Source organism: Thrips palmi, unplaced genomic scaffold, assembly GCF_012932325.1.
Source record: "Thrips palmi isolate BJ-2018 unplaced genomic scaffold, TpBJ-2018v1 HiC_scaffold_18, whole genome shotgun sequence".
Lineage (NCBI taxonomy): Eukaryota > Metazoa > Arthropoda > Insecta > Thysanoptera > Thripidae > Thrips > Thrips palmi.
In genome coordinates, this window is record NW_023144627.1 from 14,583,503 (window position 1) to 14,608,376 (window position 24,874).

The window sequence follows — 24,874 nt, forward strand, 5'->3', positions numbered from 1 at the left end:
CCCGCAGCGCGGCAGCGCGGCCCACAGCGGGGTCACTTCGAGTGTGCTGGCTCTCAGGGCCCTCCTTGCCGCGAGGACGGTGAAGGTGCATGGCACTGCACTGCACGTATGCTGCTACTGCCGGAGTGCAAATGCAGGTTGACTCTGCGTGGAACGTAAGTACACTGCAGAATGTGCGATTTAACGATAGTCCCGCGCCTCCTCCTCGTCCTCCTCCTCCTCCTCCTTTTTCTTCTTCTTCTTCTTCTTCTTCTTCTTCTTCTTCTTCTTCTTCTTCTTCGTCTTCCCTCTCAGAAATTTCTTGGAATTTTTAACATTTTTTTTATAGTGAAACAAGCTAGGTAGGTACCTCGGCCACGCCTTTCCGGCCGGCGTGCTTTGGCGAGTAGTTGACTTGCAGTGCGGGAAGCGGGAAGCCTCGGCGCACTGCGCAGGCAGCGCAGGCCTTAGCGGCACATCAAGAGGGACTGTGCCAACGCCAACCGACCGAAAGCCAGCAAGCGTGGAATAAAAGCTGGGCGCGATGTAATAAAGGGCGGAACCAGGCAGGCGCGTTCGGAAGAACCATCCTCCGTCTCCCTCGCACGCGCGGGCCGCCGCGTGCGAGAGAGACAGAGTGCCGTCGGCGCAGCGCTTTTTTCATCCGGCCGTGGATGCAGGCAGGTAAGTGAATCAATCTCGCCTCGTGAAAGTTAATGCTTTTCATGCGTTCAAAGCCCGACCCTGTTCCATCCTGTTTCGCGCCATTTTCCGCGTGGAAAGTCAACGCAAACTTTGTTACGGACGTCTTTGGCGACTGTCCCTTCGCGTCCCGACGTCGTCCCGTTCACCGGCTTTAGTTGCCTTTACGTGTGTTTGCGCCAAGTTGCTAATGCAATTTTCACTTTCAGAGTGACGCGCACTGTCGGGCTAAAAAGGCCACCAAGGCCGCGGCCCACAAAGCCTCCGCCTCGCTCTGACAAAAAACAAAAGACGTTTTTGTGCGAGTGATACCGGGGCCACTTAGTGGCGAAGGGACCGCGTGAGTGCACGCGGTGGCCGCGAAAAAAATGGCGTGAGCCGGGAAACTCGTTTGGCGCCGAGTTGAGTGTCCCCGTTCGTTCAGCCGCTTCTGCGGAGGCGGTCGAAATCCCGGATGCGTTTTGACCTCCAGAGTCGCTAAATGGGACTCGAACCGAGCTTGTGACCCCACCAATGGATTGCGCTCCGAACGAGGAATCCATTGGTGGGGTCACACGCTCGGTTCGAGTCTTGTTTAAAAAAATATGAAAAAATCTTTGCTGAATTGCTTTTAAACAATCTCCAGCATCTCCAGGTTCCTGAGGGTTGCCATCATCACGTTCCCCGAGACCCAGTTCCACGCGAAGCGGCCGAAAACGCGAGAAATGAGAAGGAAGGGGAAGGGAAGGGGAAGGGAGGCCACCGTCTGCCACGGCCCTCGGCCTGCAGGGCGCAGGCCTACCAAACTCATGCATACGACGCCCGACCGCCATCCCGGAGTACCGGAGCCAAATCCTCCTGAAGGCTCTGGTAAAAATTGATAGGGAAATGAGGTCTTTTGCAGAGCCCTGGAGGAGGACGAAAAAAAGCGGGGGGGGGGGGCGATGCGTGGAACAGGTGAGGCCCCGAAGAGAAAAGTCGTTGCGAGTTGCGAGCTGGTCCTGGGCTTAGGAGATATGGGGAGGAGCTCTGCGAGAGACAGAGAGGGCAAATGGGGGACACTCCAGGGCCAGGGCGAGGCCCCGTCACCGTATTCAAGGTCAGCTTGACGCTGAGAGAGACGGAGCACTGCGGCTCCGCACCGTCATGGCACTGGACCTGCACCCAGTCCCGGTAAAGGCAGGTGACAGCCTCCACCCCCTCTCTAAGAGCAAGGGGAAAAATGGACCCTCTTCTTGTCGGCTGCAACCACGGGTTCCGATTGGCGGTCTGGCAGGGGGCTGTTTGCGCCGCCGGCCGGAAGCACCGAAACCCCAGGCCAAATATTGGCTCCATCCTGATCAGGGGGATTAATCACCGCGACACGGCGACGGCGGCCTCCCTCCGCAGGGCTGCCCCGCAAACAGGGCGGATGGAGATTCTTGCTCGTTTCCTGTTTGCCTGTGGCTGACGCGGTGTGTGCCAAAGCCTAGGAAGCAAAGCGAGCTGCTAGGACATTCTCGGACAGTTTAAAAGAGAAAAAAAATCCGATGGCAAATGCAATGGGGCACTCGGACCGTCTGAAATATTCGCAAGCCCACTGCAAGGCTATGGCCCTGCAGAAAGAGGTCGGAATGCTCCTCTCTGGGACGGCTCTCCGCCCACTTTGGTTCCCGATACAGCCCTTAAGAGGGTCGGCTCGCCTGTGTTTGCGCACTGGACATCTTCTTTTGCCTGCAAGCCGTCCTCCGCTCTGGACCCAACTGGACCGCCCCCCCCCCCCCCCCCTCCTCTCTCTCTCCCCTGGGACGATCGGTTCTATCATTCCCCAGCCAGCCACCACCCGAGTCAGACCCGTGTCCAGTGTTCCCCGACGCCTTCGAGACGACGCTTCAAAGGGCGGGGAGTGGCGCGATGGGTGCACAGGCTCAAGGCTGGCCGTCGAAATGGCATGGCTGGAGTCGCCACTCAGGACCCTGCAGCCCCCCCCCCCCCCCCCCCCCCCGGTCCACTGAGAGACCGGACCAAGAGGCAACTTGACCACCACTTGCAATGCATCGCGTCGCCTTGGCGTCGGCAACACAGTACTTGTCGCAGCACTGCAGGAAGGAACTTTCCACCCTCGTGTCGTGTGTGGGTTTCTCTCCGTGGCTTTTTGACACCACTACTCTGTTAGCAGAGAAATTGCGAGATTTATTCCTGCTGCTCCAACTGCATACTGCAAATAAAAATTCACATTAACGGACTTTCTTTATTTCAACACTTCTTTTGGTACCCTGCTTTTTGGAATGGTCTAGGAATGAAAACAACAGTGTGTTCTTTTTATACAAAACGAATAGGGCTTTATTTTATTTTACACTAACGTGTGTACAAATCATAAATTTACGGTCATATGAAAGTAGGGCATTCTGCTTTAAACAACAAGGCAAAAATCAAATACCATAATTTAGTTTACAAATCATACGCTAATTTGATATTTCTTCAGAAAGTTCGCACACTGCAGCATAAATTAGAAAATAGACGAAACAGAATGACAAACCAACCGAAGCTAGAAGGAAAATAATAGAGGCTTGCAAAATAATCTCTTCATCAGGAAAACAGACTTAGAACAAATTGATATTTTTCATCACATTCACGTACTCATGCGAGGACAGAAACATGTCAGCGTCTAATTTACAATTATTATTTACAAAAACTTAGCTTCAAAGCTGTACATTCACACCACTCCCAACAACGAACGTGCACGCATAAGACCGTGCTTTATACACACATGTGCACATCACAGAATTCACAATATAATTATGCCAGTCATTGTCCTTAAGCTTTCCTATAAAGCTCCATACAAAATCTTTTTTGGATCCACTTCACAAAATAACCGAAACAATATTTGAAGAGGTCGCCGTCACCGCATCGGTGACCATTATTGCAAACACTCAGCGCAATGCTGTATTCCCTGCAACTGCAACTCGATGACTCATCCCAACCAGCAAATTCATTTGACCATTCACTCACTAGTTGTTTGCACTACAACACGTTTTGTACTTGAAAACTGAGCAGGTCTTCGAGTCTGCTGTATCCCTAGCAAACGAATAAAACGAACTTCGTTTTCCCCTCGCGAAAAAATGAACACCCCAGCTGCACTAATCACTCAAAAACAACGGACCGTTTAAATCGAAATCGTTCTCTTGGATATGAATAGACCGCTGACCGCGCGAACGGGGCCAAACTCGTTGGGGCTGAATGTTCGCAAGATGTGCCGTGCTGGTTCGGGCCGGGCCCGCGGCGGGGAGGCCTCGGAACGGGCAAACTTCGGCGTCGATCAACAACGCCGGAGCGACTCGCCGCTTGGAAGGCAATCCGACGCAGTCCGACGCAGCCCGACGCAGCCCGACGCAGCCCGACGCAGCCCGACGCAGTCCGGGCATCGGCGTCGTCCTCGTCGTACTATCGCACCCGCAGGACCCGCACGGCCAGCACGGCCAGCGTGAAGGCGAGCAGCGACTGCGGCGTGGAGGCGCAGGGCGCGGCGTGGCCGTGGTGCATGGCGGCGGGGTGCTCGCCTGGAGGACAGCAAGGGCACGGTGTCAGTCAAGCTCCCAGCCATCGCGCACAGTGGGCCACCGGTGGAAGCGGTCAAAACTTTAGACGTGTTTTGGGCTGCAGAGTCGTGAAATGGGACTCGAATCGAACGTGTGACCCCACCAATGGATTGCTCTCCGGATGAGGAATCCATTGATGGGGTCATACGTTAAGTTCGAGTCCCATTTAGCGACTCTGGAGCTCAAAACGCGTTTAGAATTTTGTCCACCTCCACCGGTCTTCCGGCCCACTGCATCCAGTTACACCAGTAAAAAGGAGCGGGTACCGTTGAGGATGTGGACCCGGACCGTGGCGGCAGTTGCCCCCGTGGGGTCGCAGGTGTATTCTCCGGAGTCGGTGGGACTGGCCCGCTGGATGAGCAGCCGACTGGAAGTTTCTGGTCCTTTTTCCGTCACGAGGCTGATGCCGCCGCGCGGAGAGTCGAAGTTGATTTCCTGCAACAGATGCAGACAAGGTTTACAAACAAAGTTTAGGGGGAGGCCTCCGTTTCTTTTCCCTTCTGTGTTCCCACTTGAAAGTGCTAAGCCTATCGGGGCTTTTGTTCCCCCGTCGATTCGGCCGACCGTCCGCGGCAGAGATGCGGAACGGTCCATCTCTCCACGATGATCATTTCGTGATCGGCTTACGGTTCCATTGATACGGCTTTCATTATTCTACCCTAGTTCGCGTGCGCGTTCTGCTTTTATCTCTGGACGCAGAAATTAGCCGCCGTCAGCGCTGCCGTTTACCATGGCAGGGCCTCGGCGACGCGTGGCACGGAAAGCGCAATTAAGAACTCGGCCAACACGCCGGATAAGGCGTGGCTCTCTGTCTCTCTCGCACCCGAGCGGCGGCCCTTGCGGGTGCGAGAGAGACAGAGAGTGTCAGCTTCCGGGGGCAGCGCGCGTCACCGTACCCGGACGCGGCCCTCGCGGTCGTCTGGCAGAGACGCATACATATTCATGCAATTAACCGGGCTGGATTACCTGCCGGAGTGTCTTATACGGGCCGGATACCTGTTGCGCGACCGAACGACAGAACACGCTTCGAGGCCCGGGCGCGCCCCGACCCCGGGCACGCTCCATCGCACAGCAATGCGGGGCTGTGCTGTCTTGCCGACACTGCGCCGAACGGACAGTCGACCGGGACCGGGGGCACGTCAACGTCAACTCACAGTGGGCCATCCGGCGCCAGTGGGCAAAACTCTAGACGCGTTTTGAGCTTCGGAGTCGCTGCATGGTACTCGAACCGAACGTGTGACCCCACCAATGGATTCCTCGTTCGGAGAGCAATCCATTGGTGGGGTCACACGTTCGGTTCGAACCCTGTTTAGCGACTCTGGAGATCAAAACGCGTTCGGGATTTCGACTCTGGCCCACTGTGCGACGGGTGCGGCACAACTTCGCAGCCGCAATGCCAGATGCGACCCCCGTCTTCCGAAGGGCCGCAGAGGCAGGCAGGTGCGAACCATGCAAATGAGGCGGTGTTTAGTCCACGGGCCGTGCGGCCAAAGAGGTATGACACCCGGGCAGCACGGCACCGCGGTCCGGGGCGGTCCTGGCTGGACGGGGGCACTGATCCAGGCAAATGCCAGCGGGGGGAGGATCCCAAACCGAGACCCGGGCAGAGGCCCGAGACCCCAGACCGAGGTCTATAGGGCAAAGGCTTTGTGCGACGGCCTGGCCGGGGCCTGGCCGGGGCCGGGGCAACGACGCCCAGCGAGAGATGGATGGCAAGGCACCTACACTGTGAGGAGGCGGGGAGTGGGAAAGGTCGTGCACAAGGGCCGACTTTCCTTGGGCGGAATGTGCACTGGAGGACAGGGTGGCACGTTGCTCCCAGACTTGCCCAAAAGGTTGTATGTCACGCGGTTTCTTAAAATAACTTCGGGGGAAATGAAGGTGTTTACTTGCCGCAGAGTCACCAACGCCACTTTTCATTTTTTTCCCCTTGGCTCACCTCCGAATTGTGGCTCCAGACCATGGTCGGCGGCGGGTCCGGCGAGTGTTTGACGACGCACGTCAAGTTGATGGTGCTGCCCTTGTTGATGAAGAGCTCGGGGCCTCCCAGGATTTCCGTCTCGGGCTCTGCGAAACGAAAAAAAAGGAGGTCACAACAAAATCAATTATTTCGAAACATTTATCCCGTCCGAATCCCATTTTGTGGCAGTGCACTGGCGCGTCTGTCCGGGAAGGCCCGCGATGCCGTGATGCGATGCGGCAGAGCGACTCATTTCCGAGGCCCGGTTTGGCCGGGTTGGTCGGGTTGGCCGCGGGGAAGGAGGCGACCGGGCCCGTCGACAACTGAGATATGGCACCCACCCACGCCTACCCGGTCCGCCACCTGCCGAGTGGAGGCGGCCATATTGAAGACGACACGCATTCACAGGGACCCTGTTCTCACAGTGGGCCAGAAGACCGAAAGCCGGCGGCCAAAACTCTCGACGCGCTTTGAGCTGTAAAGTCGCTCAACAGGACTCGACCCGAACGTGTGACCCCACCAATGGATTCCTCGTTCGGAGAGCAATCCATTGCTGGGGTCACACGTTCAGTTTAAGTCACATTTAGCGACTTTTCACGTTTTCTTTCGAAGAAGTTTTCCCGACCGAGGCGAAAGGGTGTTTGGTCGCCACACTGCAGAAGAAGGTACTGAGGCGGCCCGGTCCGATAGTAGCCACACCCGTATCCGATCGGCCCGGGAATGCCGCTTCGACTAAGCTATCTCCGAGGACCCATTTAGCGCGCTCGGCGGTATAACCCCGGCCGGCTTGAGGGACACGGGCCAGGGTCGTTTCGGTAAGGGTCTCAAGTCTCTGTTGTTTTCAAAGTGCTCCGAGCGCAGCGCTCCGCCCCCTCCCCCTCCTTCTTCCGCACTTCCGGTTTCGTCCGCAAGACTTTTCCCTTCCCTCCGTCGCGCTCCGACTCACTTGGAAATCCACCCGATTTCCCTTTCACCTCACCTTCGGGACTCTTCGGCAACCTTCGGCAACCTTCGGCGCACCGCACCGGGGCCAAAGTCAGCCCCAAACTGCGCCGCGCGCCAAAAAGAGAAAAGGCAACGGTACCGCTTCAAAAAAATAATATTCTTTCGCCGCTCTTCCCTTTCCTGTGTAAAAGGGAAATATAGATTCAGGGGCGGGCCGATTCAAAAGGGAGCGGAACCTACCAAACCTCTATGTGTGTCTGCCCGTGTGTTTAAATAGAGGTGTTTGTGTGTGTGCGTGTGTTCGTGTGTGTTGTTAGTGTGCGTTTGGAGGGGGGGGCACAAAACCTTTCCTGATATATTTATCGTGGTTAGCCGACCGTGGCGCCCGTTAGCATGTGTGAATCCATTCCATTAGTGATAACCAGGTTACCGTCCACCAGGCCTACCGCCGCCCGCGCCCCTGTCGCGCTGGTGTGTGCGGACGCACGGACGGATGGACACACGGGCAGCCGGAGGAGGACGAGAGAGAGAGAGAGAGAGAGAGAGAGAGAGAGAGAGAGAGAGAGAGAGAGAGAGAGAGAGAGAGAGAGAGAATTGCATGGCGCCGGAACGGTGCAGCAGTGCAACGATGCAGTCGTTGCTTCTTGTTGCCTTCTGGAGATGGGGCTGCCTGCCTGCCTGGCTGCCGGCCTGCAGGAGGGAAGCGAGCCTAATCTACCCTAATGGGCGTTTCTGCGCGGCCCGGATAAGGAGAACCACCTCAGTGCGGCGTTTGCACCGCATTCAAAGTCCGGCCCGGCCCGGCCCGGCGACAAAAACCAAACCCTGCTTCCTTTTTTTGCAGTGTGGCTTCGATCTGAGATACGGTGGCGCTATGCCTTATCGTAGCGGTGGGAAAAAAACCAACAGGTGCATTAACAGTTGCTGCAATGTCCCTGCACTGATAATGAGACCCTCCTGGTGCAGTGCGGTGGCGGCATGAGTCAGACGAAGCCGAACCAAGAACAACGCACGCGGAAGCAAGGACAAGAAAAAAGACGACCTTCGCCCACCCAAAACGACCGCGGAGTTTCATGTTCGAATCCGGCATGCATGAGGACGGTCTTCATCAGCGGCGCCGAGGCCGCCGAAAGCGTCGCCATTGTTATTTTAGGTGGAAATGGGTAATGGAGCATCGTGGGTGATTTGTTTGCTCTGGTCACCTGCTGCGCGCGGCCGGCAGGAGGGATCAAGGCCGGGGTGGGGGCCCCACTGCAGTGGCGCGGATCCCCCGGCACCATGGAAAGCCCCTCCCCCCCCCCCCTTCCCTCTTCCCCGCCTAGACCGCACAACACCTCTTTCACCATGTCATCCCACCGCCCGAATCCCCCAAACAGCCTGCCCAGATGGGTGACCTGCGGTCTTTGAACACGCACGCGCGCGTACTCCCCCCCCCCCACACACACACACGAGGGGGCTGCCGCTGGCAGGAGGGCAACAAGGCACAGTGTCGTTTGTGTCGTAATGAGGCGGGCGGCTCGAGCATTGACGAGCGCAGCACTTTAGTTGTCGCCCTAGTCAAGCCTGCCGTGCCGTGCCGTGCCCTGCCGCGGGCCTGGCCGTCGGCGTCGCGTCGGGGCCTGGAGCGTGCCCAAACTGCCAACACTGCGTCTCTTTTCTTCTGATTCATCGCGCTGCTCTGCGCTCGCGGGCTCAGAGACACCCCCCCCACCCTTTTCCAACCTTCCGTCAACCATTATCACCACGCCTCCGTGCTGTCAGGGCGGAGACTTTAAGGTTTGGGACGGATAAATTTACGTTCAGAACTGTAGCCTCCGTCTTGAATCTTTCAAAAAAAGCGCTAAGTTCAGGAGTCAAATGTCGACTGGTTTAATGACCGTACGTCAAACGACCTTGTCAAACGACCACCAGTTAAATGACTACCAGTGAAATTACCATCAGTGAAATGACCACCAGTCAAATGACTGAATGGATCAAAGACAAGTGTCGTCCACCCGCAAAGCACCAAGAAAAAACCAGTCCCGTTTTTCTTTTCCCTTGGTTTCGGCACGTACAACCACTGGCCCGTGCCTCGCGGCATGCATCCCGCGAGATACCGGCACGGCCGGAGAGATAAGCCCGACGTATATATTGCCGGGCCGTCGGACACAGCGTCAAGTCGCGGACAGTCGCGGGGCGGACGGACAAGCGGGACCGCGTGGTATGACAAGGCAGTGCTGACAGCATGGCAGCTGTAGCGAGGCTGCTGCTGCTGGTGGCAGGTAAGGGACGAGGCAGAAAGGGAGAGAGAGAGAGAGAGAGAGAGAGAGAGAGAGAGAGAGAGAGAGAGAGGCGCGAAACAGAAGAAATGTCTTGTGTTGTGCGGAATTTTGAATATGATGACCATTTTGTTGCAGCGGCAGGAGTCCTCCACGCTAACGCGTTACCACTCGAAGACGGTCATGGTCTCGTATACGAGCATCTCACCATCAAAAGGGCAAATGGTGAGTCCGACTTTATTATTTCATTTGTCTGCTTTCCATTTAAATGTTACAAAGGGTCCAGTTACGCAAACAAAGTCGCTACTGAAACATGCTTGAATCAAATGCTGTTCATGGCGTAATTTGTACCGAATTATTAGCTTAAAAAAATAGCCACCGTACTAGAAAACTTTTGCTAAGCCGACTGGCCAACGGGAGTGCAGGCTTTGTCAACAAACGACACACCTGCGCTCGAACCTGTACACACCCCGTCGCTCTCGAGGACTCTGACCCGCGGGCCAACAACATAATCTCGCTTGTACTGTACCTCGGCGTTACACAACGCCGCCTCGCATGGCAGCCAAAACAAACACGTGGATAGTTCCCGTAGCATAATGCGAATGAAAATCGTGTTGACGAACTTAGTAGAATTTAAAGTGGACCTGGAGGCAGGACACTGCCTGCGTTTGAGTTTTGATGATGATGGTGATGATGACAGGTGACGTCATGATGAACCTGGCCGTGGAGGGCGGCATGAACGGGCGGCTGCGCTCCCCGGCGGCCTCCACGTCGTGCAAGACGGCCAAGGACGGCGACGACGTCCTGGACTGCCGGCGCTGGCCCGACGGCCGCACGCTGCGCGTCACCCAGCTGCCCAGCGGGTGCTTCTTCGTGGAGTCCAGCGCCACGGCCGGCGTCATGCAGGACTGCAGGCCCATCGGCACCGCCAACTGGTTCGGCGGCGGCGAGGAGATACCCCAGAAGTGGCCGCTGGAGAAGTACGACGACCTGTCGCACGCCATGGTCACCATGGAGACGGCCAACCGCGGCATCCAGGACCCGTTCTGGTTCACGTCGGACGGCATGTACATCTTCGTGAAGCCGGGCTCACCGCTCTTCGTGGAGATCAACAGCAAGGAAAAGCCGGGGGAGTTCTGCATGACGTCCACGGTGGAGCCGCCCTACCGCGAGCGCAACGGCGGCTTCCAGCACAAATACTACCTCTGCGAGCGGCCCGACGCCAAGCAGGCCTTCCTGCACGCCGTCGAGAACTTCCTGGGCAAGCCGACCGGGCACCCCGACGAGCGGATGATCAAGCAGCCCGTGTGGTCGACGTGGGCCAAGTACAAGGCGGAAATCAACGACGCGGTGGTCAGGGACTTCGCCACGCAGATCAAGAACAACGGCTTCGAGAACAGCCAGTTCGAGATCGACGACGCCTGGGAGACGTGCTACGGCAGCAAGATCGTGGACAAGACGCGCTTCCCGGACATGAAGGGCCTCACCGACTGGCTCAAGTCACAGGGCTTCCGCGTCACCATCTGGACGCACCCCTTCATCAACACGGACTGCCCCACCTACAAGGAGGCCGGCGACCTCGGCTACCTCGTCAAGAACGCCACCGGCACGAAGACGCACTGGTGGAACGGCGCTGGCGGCATCATCGACTTCACCAACCCGGCCGCCGCCAACTGGTTCGAGAGCCGCCATAAGAAGGTCCTGGAGGACAACGGCATTGACGGCTTCAAGTTCGACGCGGGCGAGACGAGCTGGAACCCCGCGATGCCTGAGTTCAACATCCCCGCCGGCACGGACGAGGACTACCCCAGCAAGGCCACGAAGGACTACGTCGAGACCTGCGCCCGGTTCAACGACCTGACCGAGGTCCGGTCCGCCTACCGCACCCAGACCCTCCCCATCTTCGTGCGCATGATCGACAAGGACTCGCGCTGGGGCGACAACAACGGCCTCAAGTCCCTGGTGACGACGCTGCTGCAGATGAACATGGTGGGCTACTCCATGGTGCTGCCGGACATGATCGGCGGCAACCAGTACAACGGTGAGGTGGCCACGCAGGAGCTGTTCGTGCGGTGGCTGCAGGCCAACACCTTCATGCCCGCGCTGCAGTACGCCCTCGTGCCCTGGGACTACGGCGACAAGGCGGCCGAGGTGAGATACAGTCCCGCAGTGAACCCGAATCCACAATGTACAACCGCTCTAACTCTGCCTTCTCGTCGTTGCAGACCATCGCCATCTCCAAGAAGTTCAACGCGCTGCACGAGCAGTACACTAACGTCATCGTGGCGGCCATGAAGAAGAACATCGCGGACGGCACCCCGGTCAACCCGCCCATCTGGTGGCTGGACCCCACCGACAAGAAGGCCCTGGCGGAGGACAGCGGTGAGTCACCACACTGGCAGAGAGACGCTAAACTGGACTCGAACTAAGCGTGTGATCCCACCAATGGACTCCTCGTTCAGAGAGCAATCCATTAGTGGGGTCACACATTAGGTTCGAGCCCTATTAAGCGACTCTGGAGCTCAAAACACGTCCAGGATTTTGACCGCCTCCACCGGTCTTCTGGCCCACTCTTCGTGAACAAACTTTGACTTGACTCTTTCTCCGCAGAGTTCCTACTCGGTGACACGATCCTGTCGGCGCCGGTGCTGGAGGAGGGCGCCGTGAAGCGCGACGTGTACCTGCCGAAGGGCTACTGGAAGGACGGCAACAACGGCAAGATGTACACCGGGCCCTACACCATCAAGGACTACCCGGCGCCGCTGGACACCCTGCCCTACTTCATCCGGCAGGACAACCCGCCCGCCACCACCGCCAACCCCAACACCGCCCCCACCGCGGCGCCACTGTCGTCCACTACCCCGAAGGGCTCCGCCGCGGCGCTGCAGTCCTCCCTGGCCCTCCTCCTCGCCGCCGTCGCGGCTCTAGTCAGACTCCCGTGATTTTATTTTGTATTACCCTAGTGTAGAAACTTGTACAAATAATATACTGATTTTTTTACTGTCGACGAGGCGTGCCTATCTCTCTCTCCTCTGCCTTCTGTTCCAAAGATACACCAGTGGCGCCTGCTACCTGACATAATCCACTCAATCGCTGATCCTCGAGATAAGCATCCGATTTCGCAGAACAATGCCAGCGAAAACAAAAACAAAACACTCGAGGAGCCGGTGCTGTACCGGCGATCGTTATCGTCAAGGCCAGGGCTTACCGACGATGGTCAGGTACCATATATCACCAAAGCGAGGGGCTTACCGATGGTCAGGTACGCGTATGGAGTTTCGGACGCCTGCACCAGTCTTCTGACAAACCATGGTTAGGTCACCAAATCAAGGGACTTACCGACGATGGTCAGGTACAGCGGGTGGCCCATAGGCGGCGTGGTGGAGATCTGGCACTCGTAGAGCCCCGAGTCCTTGAGCTGCGGGTACCGGATGCGCAGTGACCAGTCCTCGGTGTGGGGCGAGTGCATGGCCTCGAAGCGCTGGTCCGACGTGTACGTGTAGCGGCCCACCGTCAGCAGGTGGATGTCCCGGTGGCGCACCCAGGACACCTGCAGACAACAAACACAACAGGGAGGTCATAGTGCCGGTTCACCGTCAGCAGGTGGATGTCTCAGTAGCGCACTCTGCAAACTGTACAGAGTGCTCAGTACACTCTATTTGGAGTGTACTCATAAGCACACTCCTGTGAGAGTGTGCTCAGCTGAGTACACTCTAACGAGAGTGTGCTTAGCTGAGTACACTCTAACGAAAGTGTGCTTAGCTGAGTACACTCTAACGAGAGTGTGCTTAAGTCTGCACAATTCATGCAGCTGAGTACACGTTCGTGGGAGTGTACTCGTGAGTACACGCTGAAGAGAGTGTACTCATGAGTACACGCTAAAGATAGTGTACTCATGAGTACACTCTAAAGAGAGTGTACTGAGTACACTTTTGAGTTTGCAGAGCACCCACGACACCACCAAACAACAACTAAAACCTTTACAACAAAAACAACAACAAAATGTGCATTAGCGTGTGAGATGTCCGCCGAGACTGGAAATGGAGGCGACGCTCATTTCCCCGCAGAGGAGATCGAGTCTCGGAATAACTTTCCGCCGGAATGGGAAATGCAATGAAGAGCGTCGCGACGACGAACCGAGCGGCACCGCGGCGCTGACAACGCCGCCTAGGAGGTAAGTGAAAAGATGACAAGTTGGTAACGGAAACGTGAGCCCGTTGAGGTTGGCGCTCCTGCCGCACTGGATGTTGTAGGCCGAAGAGATTCAGGCCTGCCAACATGCCGGCCGAAAGTGAAGTGGCCACGAGGAAAACGTGTACAGCGCGTCTCTATGTCTCTCTCTCCCTTCTCTCTCTCTCTCTCTCGAAATAAAAAAAGCGTTTCTGTTTATTTAATTTTCCCTCGCAGTGGCGCGCAGTTAGAGAAACACAGGCCGCTGCCAAAGGGAAGCCGGTCCGGCTAAAAGGCGGTACATGAAACATGCAAGATGGCGACGGCCGCGTCGCTGCTGGATGTCCGTACATTGCTCCAGGACGGGAGGAGGCCTCGGAGGCCTTCTTCTCGGTGCCTCGAGATCCCCAACAAGTCTTGGCCCAATATTTGAGGGAGCAGCAACGCTGTACTGCGATGCCGAGACGGTTTGACAGCCCGGCTCTAATAACGTGAGAGGGATGATAATTACGCCGGGCGAGGCAGAGGGGTTGGTGCGCGACAATGTCGCGTCGCCCATTTTTGTCCTCAAGGTCGCCGGCGGGACGGGCTAATGAATGGCAGCGATCCTCGCCGAGCTTAGAGGTACACGCGTAAAGCTGTCTCGTACTGCCAAGAATTAATTACTTACCTAGCTCCTGCCCTCTAAATATTTTTTTTAAATAATGAAAAAGCAAGTTTAAATAATAAACAGAATTAATTTGATGGCGAACATTTTACAAATGTGGCTCAATGACTTTTCAGAGTTAAGGTACTAGAGTCAGGACGGGAATATTAGGGATATTTTCACCAAAACGTGGGTGATCTCCACCTTGAGACTTTTGTAGTGTGGGCGTGCACTGCGGCGTTGAGAGCGCGCCCCGATCGCAGCCTCGCCACGCCACTGGCCATCGGCCCGCAGGCCCATCGCCCAGTCGTGGGTGAAAACACAGCAGCCCCCCGGGCCAGGCTGATTCCGAGAGTCGCCGCTCTGTCTCTCTCGCACGCACGGGGTGTCTTGTGTGGGTGTGAGAGAGACAGAGCGACGATAACGACTCCCGGAGTCAGCCCGCTGGGCCGGGCAGGGACGCGTATAAAGAAGCAGCACGCAAGAGGCCAACGGTCCAATAAACGCGCTCAAAGAGGCTAAAATCGCGCGGTGGCGCGTCCGAGGACACCACGCCCCCTCTCTCTCTCGCACTCCCGGGAGGGACGGAGACAGAAGACAGACCGGTCGCGGTTCCCGGACGTGACTCGGCGGGTAAGTGGTGGAGGGGGCGGGTCCGCACGCACGCACATCCTTCGCTCTACCACGCACTTGGGCGGAACGATTTCATCTAAGCGAATCGCGAGACAAAACGCGCCATGTTCCTTTCCGTAAACTGGAGGGATTCATTATCAAATTCAACCAAATTCAGTTTAATAATTTTTGTAAAAAGTTACCAGTAAAGTATATACTTGCCCTGGTGACAGAAAGTGACAACCCTGGTGAAAGAAAAAACAACTAAAAACACCGGCGCCTCTTAAAAGATTTATTGAGAAAATATCTAAAATTTGTCTGTGTAAGATTATGCACGCTGTAAATACATTGTAAAAACGAAACGTAAAAGCATAGGGTTTTACTTTGCAAAGGCCAATAAAATAGTTGGCGACGTTGCCTGCGTGCGAAGTGGTGCGTGCGGGCTGAGGCCCAGTCGGCGACACGTCCAGGGTCCTGCAGGGTCCTGCGGCTCGCATTTTTCAATGGCGGCATTTCCCCTGTGTTTGCCTTCCCGGCCTGTTATGGCCAGCCAGCGTGGTAACTGGCCGGGTAATGTTGACAAAGTTTTCCACCGGCACGCAGAGACGGTCACGCAACCGAGTTAGGGCGCGCGGCACCCCAGGGAAGGGGGTGAGGGAGAGAGAGAGAAGGAGCGAGAGAGGGAGTGAGAGAGAGAGAGAGAGAGAGAGAGAGAGAGAGCGAGAGAGAGCGAGAGAAGGGGGAGGGGCCGCCGGGGTGGAGACCTGCTGGAGACCCTGGCCAGAGGGTCCGCAACTAAAACAGAATTCTGTCGGGGTTTCCGAGCAGGTGCCTGGATCTCTTAAGCGAATAGGGGTTGCAGTAATCCAGTGACGTAATGGGGACAAAACCGACGAAGCCACGAGTGAGTGGAACGGCGTTTTCTGCGCTTCAACCCGTCTCGAAGAAGAGCAGCAGCGCGGCTCGAAAAAAAAGAAACGAAAAGAAATCGTGACAAGTAGTTAGGAAACTTCCCAACGGAAATGCGTTACGTTTTACTTTTACGACACTGCGAAAAACAACCTCATCGGAAGTTTTCCCCCCTTCATATTCAAAGTGCAGGGGGGCACAGAGATGAATAGAAGAAATGCGTAAAAACGAAAACGAGCGCGTTGGAAGCGAACAAACCCACTCCGCTTGCGAAGCTTGCGCGCACGGCCATGCCGGGCCGAGCCGGGCCGAGCAGCACCGACAAGAAGTAATCAGCAAAGCAAATCTACTTTCCTCCGCTTCAACGGCGCCGCTCCCGTCCACATAACGCGTAACACCAGCCTCGGTGGGCTGGCTTGTTAGTGCCTGGGAACGTGTGGGCAGCGGCAAGAAGGCTCGAACCAACTCAGCTAGGGCGTCAAGCGTGGGCTGATCTCATCTTTGCCGAAAGTAACTCTTGTCCCTAAAAAAATGTTCCGCGATGTTTTTTCCACAGTTATCAGGTATAGCGGCAATTTTACTCGGAGCACGACTGGTGGTTCGACATCAACAAGTCGCAAGAATGAAACATGAAACAAATCCATTGAGCTGCAGTTTGACGGCTGCCATTACGACCCAGGGCTCCTTGTCGGAGCGGTGGTCACGAGCGGAGGCCCCCTGCTTCCCGACAGGGTCGTGTAACATATCAATCACGAGGCGGGCCGGCCGCCCCTGCCGCATGTGGGACGTAATGGCCATGATGCGCTGTTTTATGGTGGAGGGCTGCTCGAGACGACGCGTGTCCGGCAAGCTGTCGCTCTGTCTCTGTCGCACTCGCGGGGCGTGCCGTTAGGCCCGTGCGGGTGCGAGAGAGAGAGAGACCCGGCCGCACTGTTTGCTCGGGCCTGTTTGCCCGCCGCGTCCAAGTCCGAGGCACGCAAACCAAACCGCAGACCGGCCCGGCCAAGCTCGGCCCAGCCCGCAATCAAATCCATTAACGAAATCAGAAGGTCGGAGAGCGCGCCAGGCGCCAGATAGTTGGATTGTCGGTCTCAAAGAGCCGCGAGGCGCCGCGAGGGGAGGCCGGGCGGAAGTAGGGTGGGGAGGGGCGGGCGGAGGCCAAGCCAGGTGAGGTAGAGTGACGCAACGTGAGGCCAGAGTGACTCGGAGTCAGGCCACACGGAGGCCAGAGTGACACAACGTGAGGCCGAAGTGAGGCCGCGCGTGAGGCTAGGTGAGGCCAGGTGAGGCTATGCAAATCTGGGCAGGTCCCTTTATGTTGATTGCACGGCTCTCGCAGCTCGCCAGGCCGTGGACGCTATGACCCGGCCGGGTTGCGGCGCGGCCCAGCCAGGCACAGCCAGCCAGGCCCAGCGTGGTGGCAGCCTGGCCGCCTGAGGTCCACCCCCACCCCCACCCCCAGCCCCGGCCGCGGCGGCCCAGGTGCCCTGCCAAGGCAGACCGTCTCCAAACTCGCTTTGAGCCGAGATCTTGAAACGCATTGAGTACCGCCAGGTTTCGCGTTCGCGGGACAGCACCGTCGTGTTTCAGATCCGACTTTTATCTCAGGGCTGAACGCGGTCCAACTTCCCTGCAATCGCACAGGACGGCGTGCCTTCGTCGTCCGGGTCGGTGGAGCAGGGCAGGTGGAGGCGCAGGGTGTTGACGAGAGAGCACACAACTTGGCAGACGACGCGCCGTCCCGCACTTGATCGATGCACCCCATTTGTGCATGCGTTACATCAAGGCGGTCTCTAAGGAGGAGGAGGGGTCGGCGTCTCGAGCCGGCAGTGGCGGTTCGTACAGTGCACGACACGATGCGGTGGGCCTCACGGATCAACATCGCTGTCCTGTCCAACTCTGTCAAGTTTAGTTTTTTTTATTCAGTGCGTCGGTATCTTGACAGGGTTCGTTTCTCTCATTTTTCAGCTACACCGCGCCTTGATGTAATACACCGAGCCAGAGATACAAGACACACCATGCAGCCATGCAGCTGGCGGGGTCAGATTGGCACTGCGACAGAGGGAGAGAGAGAGAGGGAGGGAGAGAGAGAGAGAGAGAGAGAGAGAGAGAGAGAGAGAGAGAGAGAGAGAGAGAGAGAGAGAGAGAGAGAGGGAGAGAAGCCAGCGCGTTTTTCAGAGTGGCCTTTTTGCGGCAACAAAAGGCGTGCGCAGCGGCAGAAGTCCGCGACCAAGGCTACACAGCCTGGCTACAGCCCGGCTACGGCCTGGCCGCAGCTACCCCTTCTTTTATTCTCGCTCCTTTACCCCCTTTCCGTGTTTATTTTCCCCATAATTACCCCACCGGCCGTGCTGCCGTGTGCTGCAGGAGGTCCAGCCCGATCAAAGCGACTTCCCCGCTGTGCGGTCGATGCGCGACTCCCTCAACCCCTCAACGATGGCTGGGCCAGAGGTCAACGGTCAATCAACCCTCTCCCAAAAAAAGGAGAAAAAAAGCAGTGATGTAGTTGGGTGACAAAATGCTCAGACAGAAAAAAAATAACGATTTCCGGACTGCTTGCATATTTTTCACAATGGATAATAATTTTGACAATGCAAAATAATTTTGACTATGCATAATAATTATGACAATGGATAATAATTTTGACAATGGATAATAATTTTGACAATGGATAATATTTTCGACATTGCACAGTCTATTTTGTCACGATGCGCGGGGCCCCATGAGCGTCGTTGGGTCCGTTCAAAAAACCACACCGAGCCCCCTTTTTTGGCCGGCTTGATCTCGGGGCTCGCAACCTGGTGTCGAAGCGCTCGCAATCCCCTTCCGAGATTAATCGCGACGCATTTATCACCGATATCGATGACTGGCCTGAGCCTCGGCCGACCGGCCTGAGCTGGATTAGCATAAGTGGGCGTTTTGGGGCAACGCCGCGATGGCCACTGCGTGAGCATTGCGTAAGCCGGCCCAGGCCGAGCAAGGGAAAGCCGACACATTGTCGAGACTCTCCGCTTACAGTGCGCCAACACGGGTTTTTCCGCACGCGCGAAAGTCCACAGTGGGCCAGAAGACCAGTGGGGCGGACAAAACTCTAGACGCGTTTTAAGCTCCAGAGTCGCTAAAGTGCAAGGTCAACGCAAGCGTAGTGTTTTCTCGGCAGTGCAGCGGCGCTGGCTGACGTCCCCGTGCCCGTCCCCCTGGGGCCTCAGTAGCGTCAGCGGCGGCGACGCGGTGGCAAAAAGATGGCCCCGGTGAGCGACGCGCGGCAACACAGCCCTAGCCGCCCCAACCCTAACGAAGCGGCGGGGACTGGACCCAGCACGCCGAGACCAGCAGGACAGCAGCATCACGCTGCTTTTCGCGGACCGTCAATAGACGTCTGAAAAGAGACGAAGACAGAGGAGAGCCGAAAAATTTTTTAGGAGATTAATCGGAAGTCGTATTGCCATTGTGGTTTCCATAACGTTCGCAAGACAAGCGAAAAAAAAACAAGGGAGCGGAACTAATTCAAAACTCAAACAAACGGAAAATGTCTTCACGACGGCCAAATTTATGCTTTATCACAACGAAAATACTCGGCGCAGGCCGTGCTGTGAGCGAGGCTCTGACAGCGAACAAAAACGAGTTGGGTGGCGTGCGTATACTGCAGACCCGTCGAGAGGCCGGAAGACTGCGGTATGAAAACCATCCCGTCATACTAGGCCAGGAAATGGGGCTTTCGTCTCTGCGCTGCACCCCGCCGAGCCGCGCCGCGCCGCGCCACGTCGCTGACGCGTGCACGCTTTGTCTTTCGTCGTCACCGTTTCCGACTTTTCCGGCTCCCGGATGTCGTGCTGCCGACGCGATACGGTCGATGTAAACCGGCGCTTGTTTCGCCCCGGTCGGCACAGCACTGGGAAACAACGTTTTCTGCTTCTGGAATGCCAAGCGGCCCCCGCACAGTGGGCCAGAAGACCGGTGAGGGCGGGGAAAACTCGAGACGCGTTTTAAGCTTCAGTGTCGCTAAACGGGACGCGAACCGAACGTGGAACCCCACGAATGAATTCCTCGTTCGGAGAGCAATCCATTGGTGGGGTCACACGTTCGGTTCGAGGCCCATTTGGCGACTCTGGAGCGCAAAACGCGTCTCGAATTTGGACCGCCTCCACTGGCCTTCTGGCCCACTGTGCCTCCGTGCCACGTCGTGCCGTGTTGCCACCCCGGCACGCCTAAATGGGGGGAGGTGTGGCAAAGCAGCTCAACCACCATGAAGCTGATCCGGGCTAGCCAATTAAATGCATTGAGCCACAGCGAGTGCAACTCGCCCTCGCCCGGAGTACCCCGACCAGTACCCATCCTCCAACCCCCACCACGCTGGCCGGCCCAAACAGGCCGGGGCGCCAGGGGATCGCTTGGGACCCTTATCTCGAAGGTGTGTGCGCTGGTCGCCGACTGCCCCCCCTCCTCCCTGCACCGCTTTCCGGTCCCCCAAACCGCTTTATACTCCCACGGCCCGACCAGTGCAGCTGGAGGGGGGCAGTGGCCATGGCGGGGTGCTGGAGGGGGGAGCGGGTTATGGCTCAACTTTCGCTATCCAGCAGCTACTCCTGCCAGTGCGAGCGGCCGCTCCCGAGTCACCGCCAGCCCGCCCAATTCCTCCCCCCCCCCATTTTAGGGGCAACTAGTCCCGGCATCCGCGGAGCAGACGGCGTGGCGTGGCTGGGCGTGGCCGGGCCCCGCGGGACGCACTCGGCGGCAACACGTAATTTCCGAATCCGTTTTGGGGGCGCGGGGTCACCTGGACGCTCCTTCCCGACCGCACGCTTCCATCTCTCTCGCCCCTGCACGGGACGTGCCCGTGAGTGCGAGAGAGAAGCGCGCCACTCGGCTGGAACGGGACGACGGCGGCGATGAGCAGCGTGAAGAAGTGGCGCGTCAAGCAACGAATAATGGAAACACGGGCGCCCTTTCTGGGCGACGCCGCGCGGAGAGAAGCTTGTAGCGCTCAAAGGGGCCGCGTGCGGAAAGAAGGGAGGGGGAGTAGCTGTGAGGGCTTATCTCGGCCACGGTCACCCGGCCTCTCGCCCCATCAGCCCATCGTAAGCACCCCGAGAGAGAGAGCGAGAGCGAGAGAGAGAGAGAGAGAGAGAGAGAGAGAGAGAGAGAGAGAGAGAGAGAGAGAGAGGCAGCGCGATGACGACGTCCTAGCTCGCCCCCGCCCAAATGGTGTCGGCTGGGGACGGCTGGATCTTCACTGCCGGCCGGCCGGCCGACCGCCGCCGCAGCTGCTAAGTCTCCTCAAAGCCAAAGACCCTCCAACACGCGTGGTGGCGGTACGGGCGGTCGCCCGGCAGCGAGCCTCTGAGCCCACACGACGCAGCAGTGGACCGCGATGGCGGACTTCCTGGCCTCCGAGCGGCGCAGCCAACCATCTGATCGTCAGGGGGCAGTGGAGGCCGAGACAGGAAGCGCTTGGGGCGGCGTTGGGGGCGGCGCTGGGGGCGGGGAGGGACAATGGCATCAGCGGCGCGTTACACGCCTCTCCGCAGCGCCCAGTCAGCGTCACAAACACGGCCAGTGACTTGATTGCGCCAACTGACACTCCTCTACGGTCCCGAAAGAACGTTTCAGTAGGTACATTTGACAATAATCAGCCCTGACCAAAGTTTAGACTGCACTTGCGTTGGTGTTCCATGGTGCCTCGGTTTTCTAGTTTTTGCCGGGTGTCCAGCAGGGTTTGAGGGGCCTCGCCAGTGCAGGTTCGAGTTCGGCGCGTCTTGGAGAACCGAGACAACTCCAGCAACAACAACACTGCTTTCCATGCAAAAGGCGGGTGTCTGGACGACGTGGGCGGGCCGGGGCGGGGCAGGGCGGGGTGGGGCGGGGCAGGGCGGGGCGGGGTGGGGACAGCGGGATAGCGATCACCCCCTGAAGGGCTTTAACGGGCCGCAAGTGCTCGTTTACCCCGGGCCGCCCTAGGCTAGGCTAGGGCGGCCCTACAACGCGCAAGCTCCTCTTGACCTGACGTCGCCTGGCCAGAGCTACTTGTCGCATGCGTTGTTTAGCCCTCCCGTCCCCTTCCTCTCTCGCTGAAACGCGCTCCCGGCCACACAAGGCCCATTCCACTAATTAACACTCAGTGCAGCCCTCCCCCTTCCATGCTTCCCTCACCGCTGGCTGCTTCTCTTAACCCCACCGCCCTGCCCCCCGCCCGCTGGCAGCGACGCCTCCAGTTTCACTCCGCTAGTCACAGCAGTCGCGTCGCGAGGTCGTTTCGGAACGCGTTAAAGAAAGCACGGCGTTCCGCCGACTCGCATCCTAAAATTCCGAGAGACTAATGTATGCCATATGAAGTCATGACAATAGGCCTTTTTTCTCAGTGTGTTGGATTTTAAAATATCACAATAATTTCAAGAAATTGGTTTGCAATACGCTAAACGTCCTGAACTCATCCTTGCAGGGTCCAGGGCTTTCCATTCGCCTGTCATTGGCTGCGCGAACACGTCGTCGTCGTCTCACCTCTCTCTCTCTCTCTCTCTCTCTCTCTCTCTCTCTCTGTCTCTCACTCCCTCTCTGCCTCTCTTCAGACTCCTCAAGGCTGCTCGCTTGGGTCTAGTCGTGTGTGCTGGAGGACTCGGTGTTCTCGAGAGGACTGGCGCTGCGCCGCGCCTGATCACGGGGCTCTAGAGCCTGTGGGGCTCGAGCCCCGGGGCGTGGCGTGGCGGCCCCGTGGCGTGGCGGCCCCGTGGCCTGGGCCCCGTGGCCTGGGTCAGGAGGAAGGTAATCCCGTTTGGTAATCCCGCGGAGACCCCCTGTCCCCCAACTCGTTCACCGCTAGTCCCCCGATTAATCACACAGCTCCAAGGCCCGACCCGGCCAGCCAGCCTCACCGCGACGCGTGAGCCGCAGCCGCGGGACCCAGTGGACTGGTTCCGGAGACTAGTCTTTCTCTGTCTCTCTTGAGGGGCGACCCATGAGTGCGACAGAGACAGAGCGGACTCCAGTCTGCAGGACAGTGCCAGCAGGACGCAGCCACACCTGTTCTGCCTGGCCAATCGGACTGCTCGGAGGGCTCTACCGCTGTCAACAAGTTCTCCGCACGAGTTGCATGGGAGTGTCATCGTAAGCATTGGACACCGCAACGCCTGGCTCTGGGCAGGAGAGAATTACAGAAATAGGAACACCGCAAATGCCATTTGGGCAACACAGATGAACGGAATTTCCGATCCTCTATCGTTGCTAAATCTTTGCCACAAGGATAAGTCAAATAAGGAAACGAGGATGAAGCGTCTTTTCCGCCGAGATGAGCATCTGAGACAGGCCATGACCGTCGAGATATATACCATATGCTTCTTCTGCCCCAAACCTCTTATGATCCTCCACTGGCCCGTTGAATCATTACTATCTTCATCATTTTGCCTCTGACAAAACATTCAAACAGATTTGTCACCAACACTTGTTCCACTCACCGTTCTGTTGCCCAGGTTCTTGACCCTGCAGTTGAGGTAGGCCGTCTTGCCCACGATGCCGGTTAGGTTAGTCGGCACCGACGTGTCGAAGAAGGGCCCCGTCCCTGGGGTGGGCAGGTCCTGCAGGAAATCGGTCCGGAACTTCCTCGTCCCCCAGGCTCCTGCGGGGCAGACAAGAAACAAAAGTCGCTAATTAACTTGTCCCTTCTTGCGTGCGTCAAACAAAGACGCCATTTTTTTCTATCTCTTTGCTGGAAGTGGTGCCGGAGTGACGTGGCAGCCGAGCCCGCGGCCAATAAGGCTTCTCCATTCGATGCTAAATTAGCGGGGCAAATGACAGGGCCGTAAACGACGCAGCCACTGTCTCTTCATTTTGCTCGTCAGGACGGACGGGGCCGGGCGGAAGTGGGAGCCCCAAGGGTGGGAGCATGGCAGAAGGCCCGCGGGAAGAAAGGGGACATACGTGGACACGAAATTCCGGCGCGAGTAATGAAATTCCCTGCGGCATTTGAGTGTGGGAACGAGGGACGAGCCAAAGAAGAGAGAGAGAGAGAGAGAGAGAGAGAGAGAGAGAGAGAGAGAGAGGGGGAGAGAGAGCAGCATCGTGCTGGACACGATGCGAGGCACGCTCTCGTTTTCGTTCCGTCCGTGTCCTCTGTAAACGGCTCCCCTTCCCTCAGTCCTCACTAAACGCGGCAGCGTGGCGGCCAGGCGCGCCAGGCGCGCTCAGTGACTCCATCACCTGCTCAGCTGCGAAACTTCAACTGGCTTTTACTGCCCCCTTTATCGGTCACGGTCCCGACTAGAGAGATAGCAGCTGCACTTCCGAAAAGACAACAATGCGGTTTCGTTTTATTTCCGCGAGATAAACAAAGAAAGCCAAGGCAGCGGCAGGCAGCGCCGCTTGAGAACGGAGGCCACATGTCACAACACGGACCTCGCAGGAGCCGCGGAACCAAATGTAACCGGAGAGCGCCGACCAAACAAGTTTGAATAAGTTTGCTCTCCGTTCAAGTAAACTTATCATTCTCGAGCTCACCATATTAAAATTTGCTCAGTACTATCCATGGAAGTATGCATTTGTTTATGCACTTTCTGCAAGCGTGTATATCTGTATAGTTTAGAATGAACTGATACGTAAGTACAATAATACAAGTGTGTCTCGTAAACACGCGTCTCATATAGTGCATTTCTAAAACGTTCTTTTCCCTGTCAAAAATTTCCGTTAGTGTGGCACGGACTTTTATTTTTAAAACGAAAAGTGCGCAATCCACACAGGTTTATCTTCATCTTCTGCTACAGTTCAATGTAAACAGGCTTGAAAAACGTGAACGGAATCTTTACTGTTGGGTGAAGTACGGACGCCCCGCGTTACTTGTGTCGACATAATTGACCTGGTATTTTCCGTCCCTTATCTGAACTTTTTACTACACAAGTGATCGATGCTGGGTACTTGAACCAATCAGCCCAATTCGACTATCAACTCAAGAATGAGGCTAAGGTCATCCTCTGTCAGCCTATCTGCTTATCTCGATGGGCTGCACCTTCTCCGAGGCAGAGATGTGACTGACGATGTAATCCGACTCAATCAGTGCCTTGGTAGCAGCAGCAGCGCTGCCACCATCGCCGCCTCGGCTGACTAGTGACGGATGACTTGATTAAACCAAGTAATAATAAGCGGCCCGTCC

General features: G+C 57.0%; 2 protein-coding genes across 7 annotated transcripts in view; one reads left to right on the forward strand and one right to left on the reverse strand.

The window, feature by feature from the left end:
- Positions 1–2,955: 2,955 nt before the first annotated feature.
- The window catches only part of LOC117644500 (SPEG neighbor protein-like), an 84,775-nt gene continuing 62,856 nt past the window's right edge, over positions 2,956–24,874 (reverse strand). For all 6 annotated transcript variants that reach the window (XM_034384027.1, XM_034384026.1, XM_034384025.1 and 3 more), the window contains exons 4-8: positions 23,187–23,347; positions 12,741–12,951; positions 6,178–6,305; positions 4,505–4,673; positions 2,956–4,199 (exon numbers count right to left, since the gene is read on the reverse strand). In XM_034384027.1, coding sequence (XP_034239918.1) covers positions 4,084–4,199; positions 4,505–4,673; positions 6,178–6,305; positions 12,741–12,951; positions 23,187–23,347 — 785 coding nt within the window. In that variant the 3' untranslated portion in view covers positions 2,956–4,083. The remainder of the gene's footprint in view (positions 4,200–4,504; positions 4,674–6,177; positions 6,306–12,740; positions 12,952–23,186; positions 23,348–24,874) is intronic.
- LOC117644499 (myogenesis-regulating glycosidase) lies at positions 9,262–12,364 on the forward strand. Its single transcript, XM_034384021.1, has 5 exons — positions 9,262–9,404; positions 9,540–9,626; positions 10,102–11,552; positions 11,627–11,783; positions 12,012–12,364. The coding sequence occupies exons 1-5, from the start codon at positions 9,368–9,370 to the stop codon at positions 12,341–12,343; spliced, it is 2,064 nt and encodes a 687-aa protein (XP_034239912.1). The 5' UTR covers positions 9,262–9,367; the 3' UTR covers positions 12,344–12,364.

What these genes read in the sequence shown, in the direction of transcription:
- LOC117644499 (XM_034384021.1), top strand. Translation starts at nt 9,368, where the DNA reads ATGGCAGCTGTAGCGAGGCTGCTGCTGCTGGTGGCAG. An exon ending in CACCATCAAAAGGGCAAATG is followed by an intron (nt 9,627 to 10,101) that starts GTGAGTCCGACT and finishes TGATGATGACAG; the next exon opens with GTGACGTCATGATGAACCTG. An exon ending in GGCCCTGGCGGAGGACAGCG is followed by an intron (nt 11,784 to 12,011) that starts GTGAGTCACCAC and finishes CTTTCTCCGCAG; the next exon opens with AGTTCCTACTCGGTGACACG.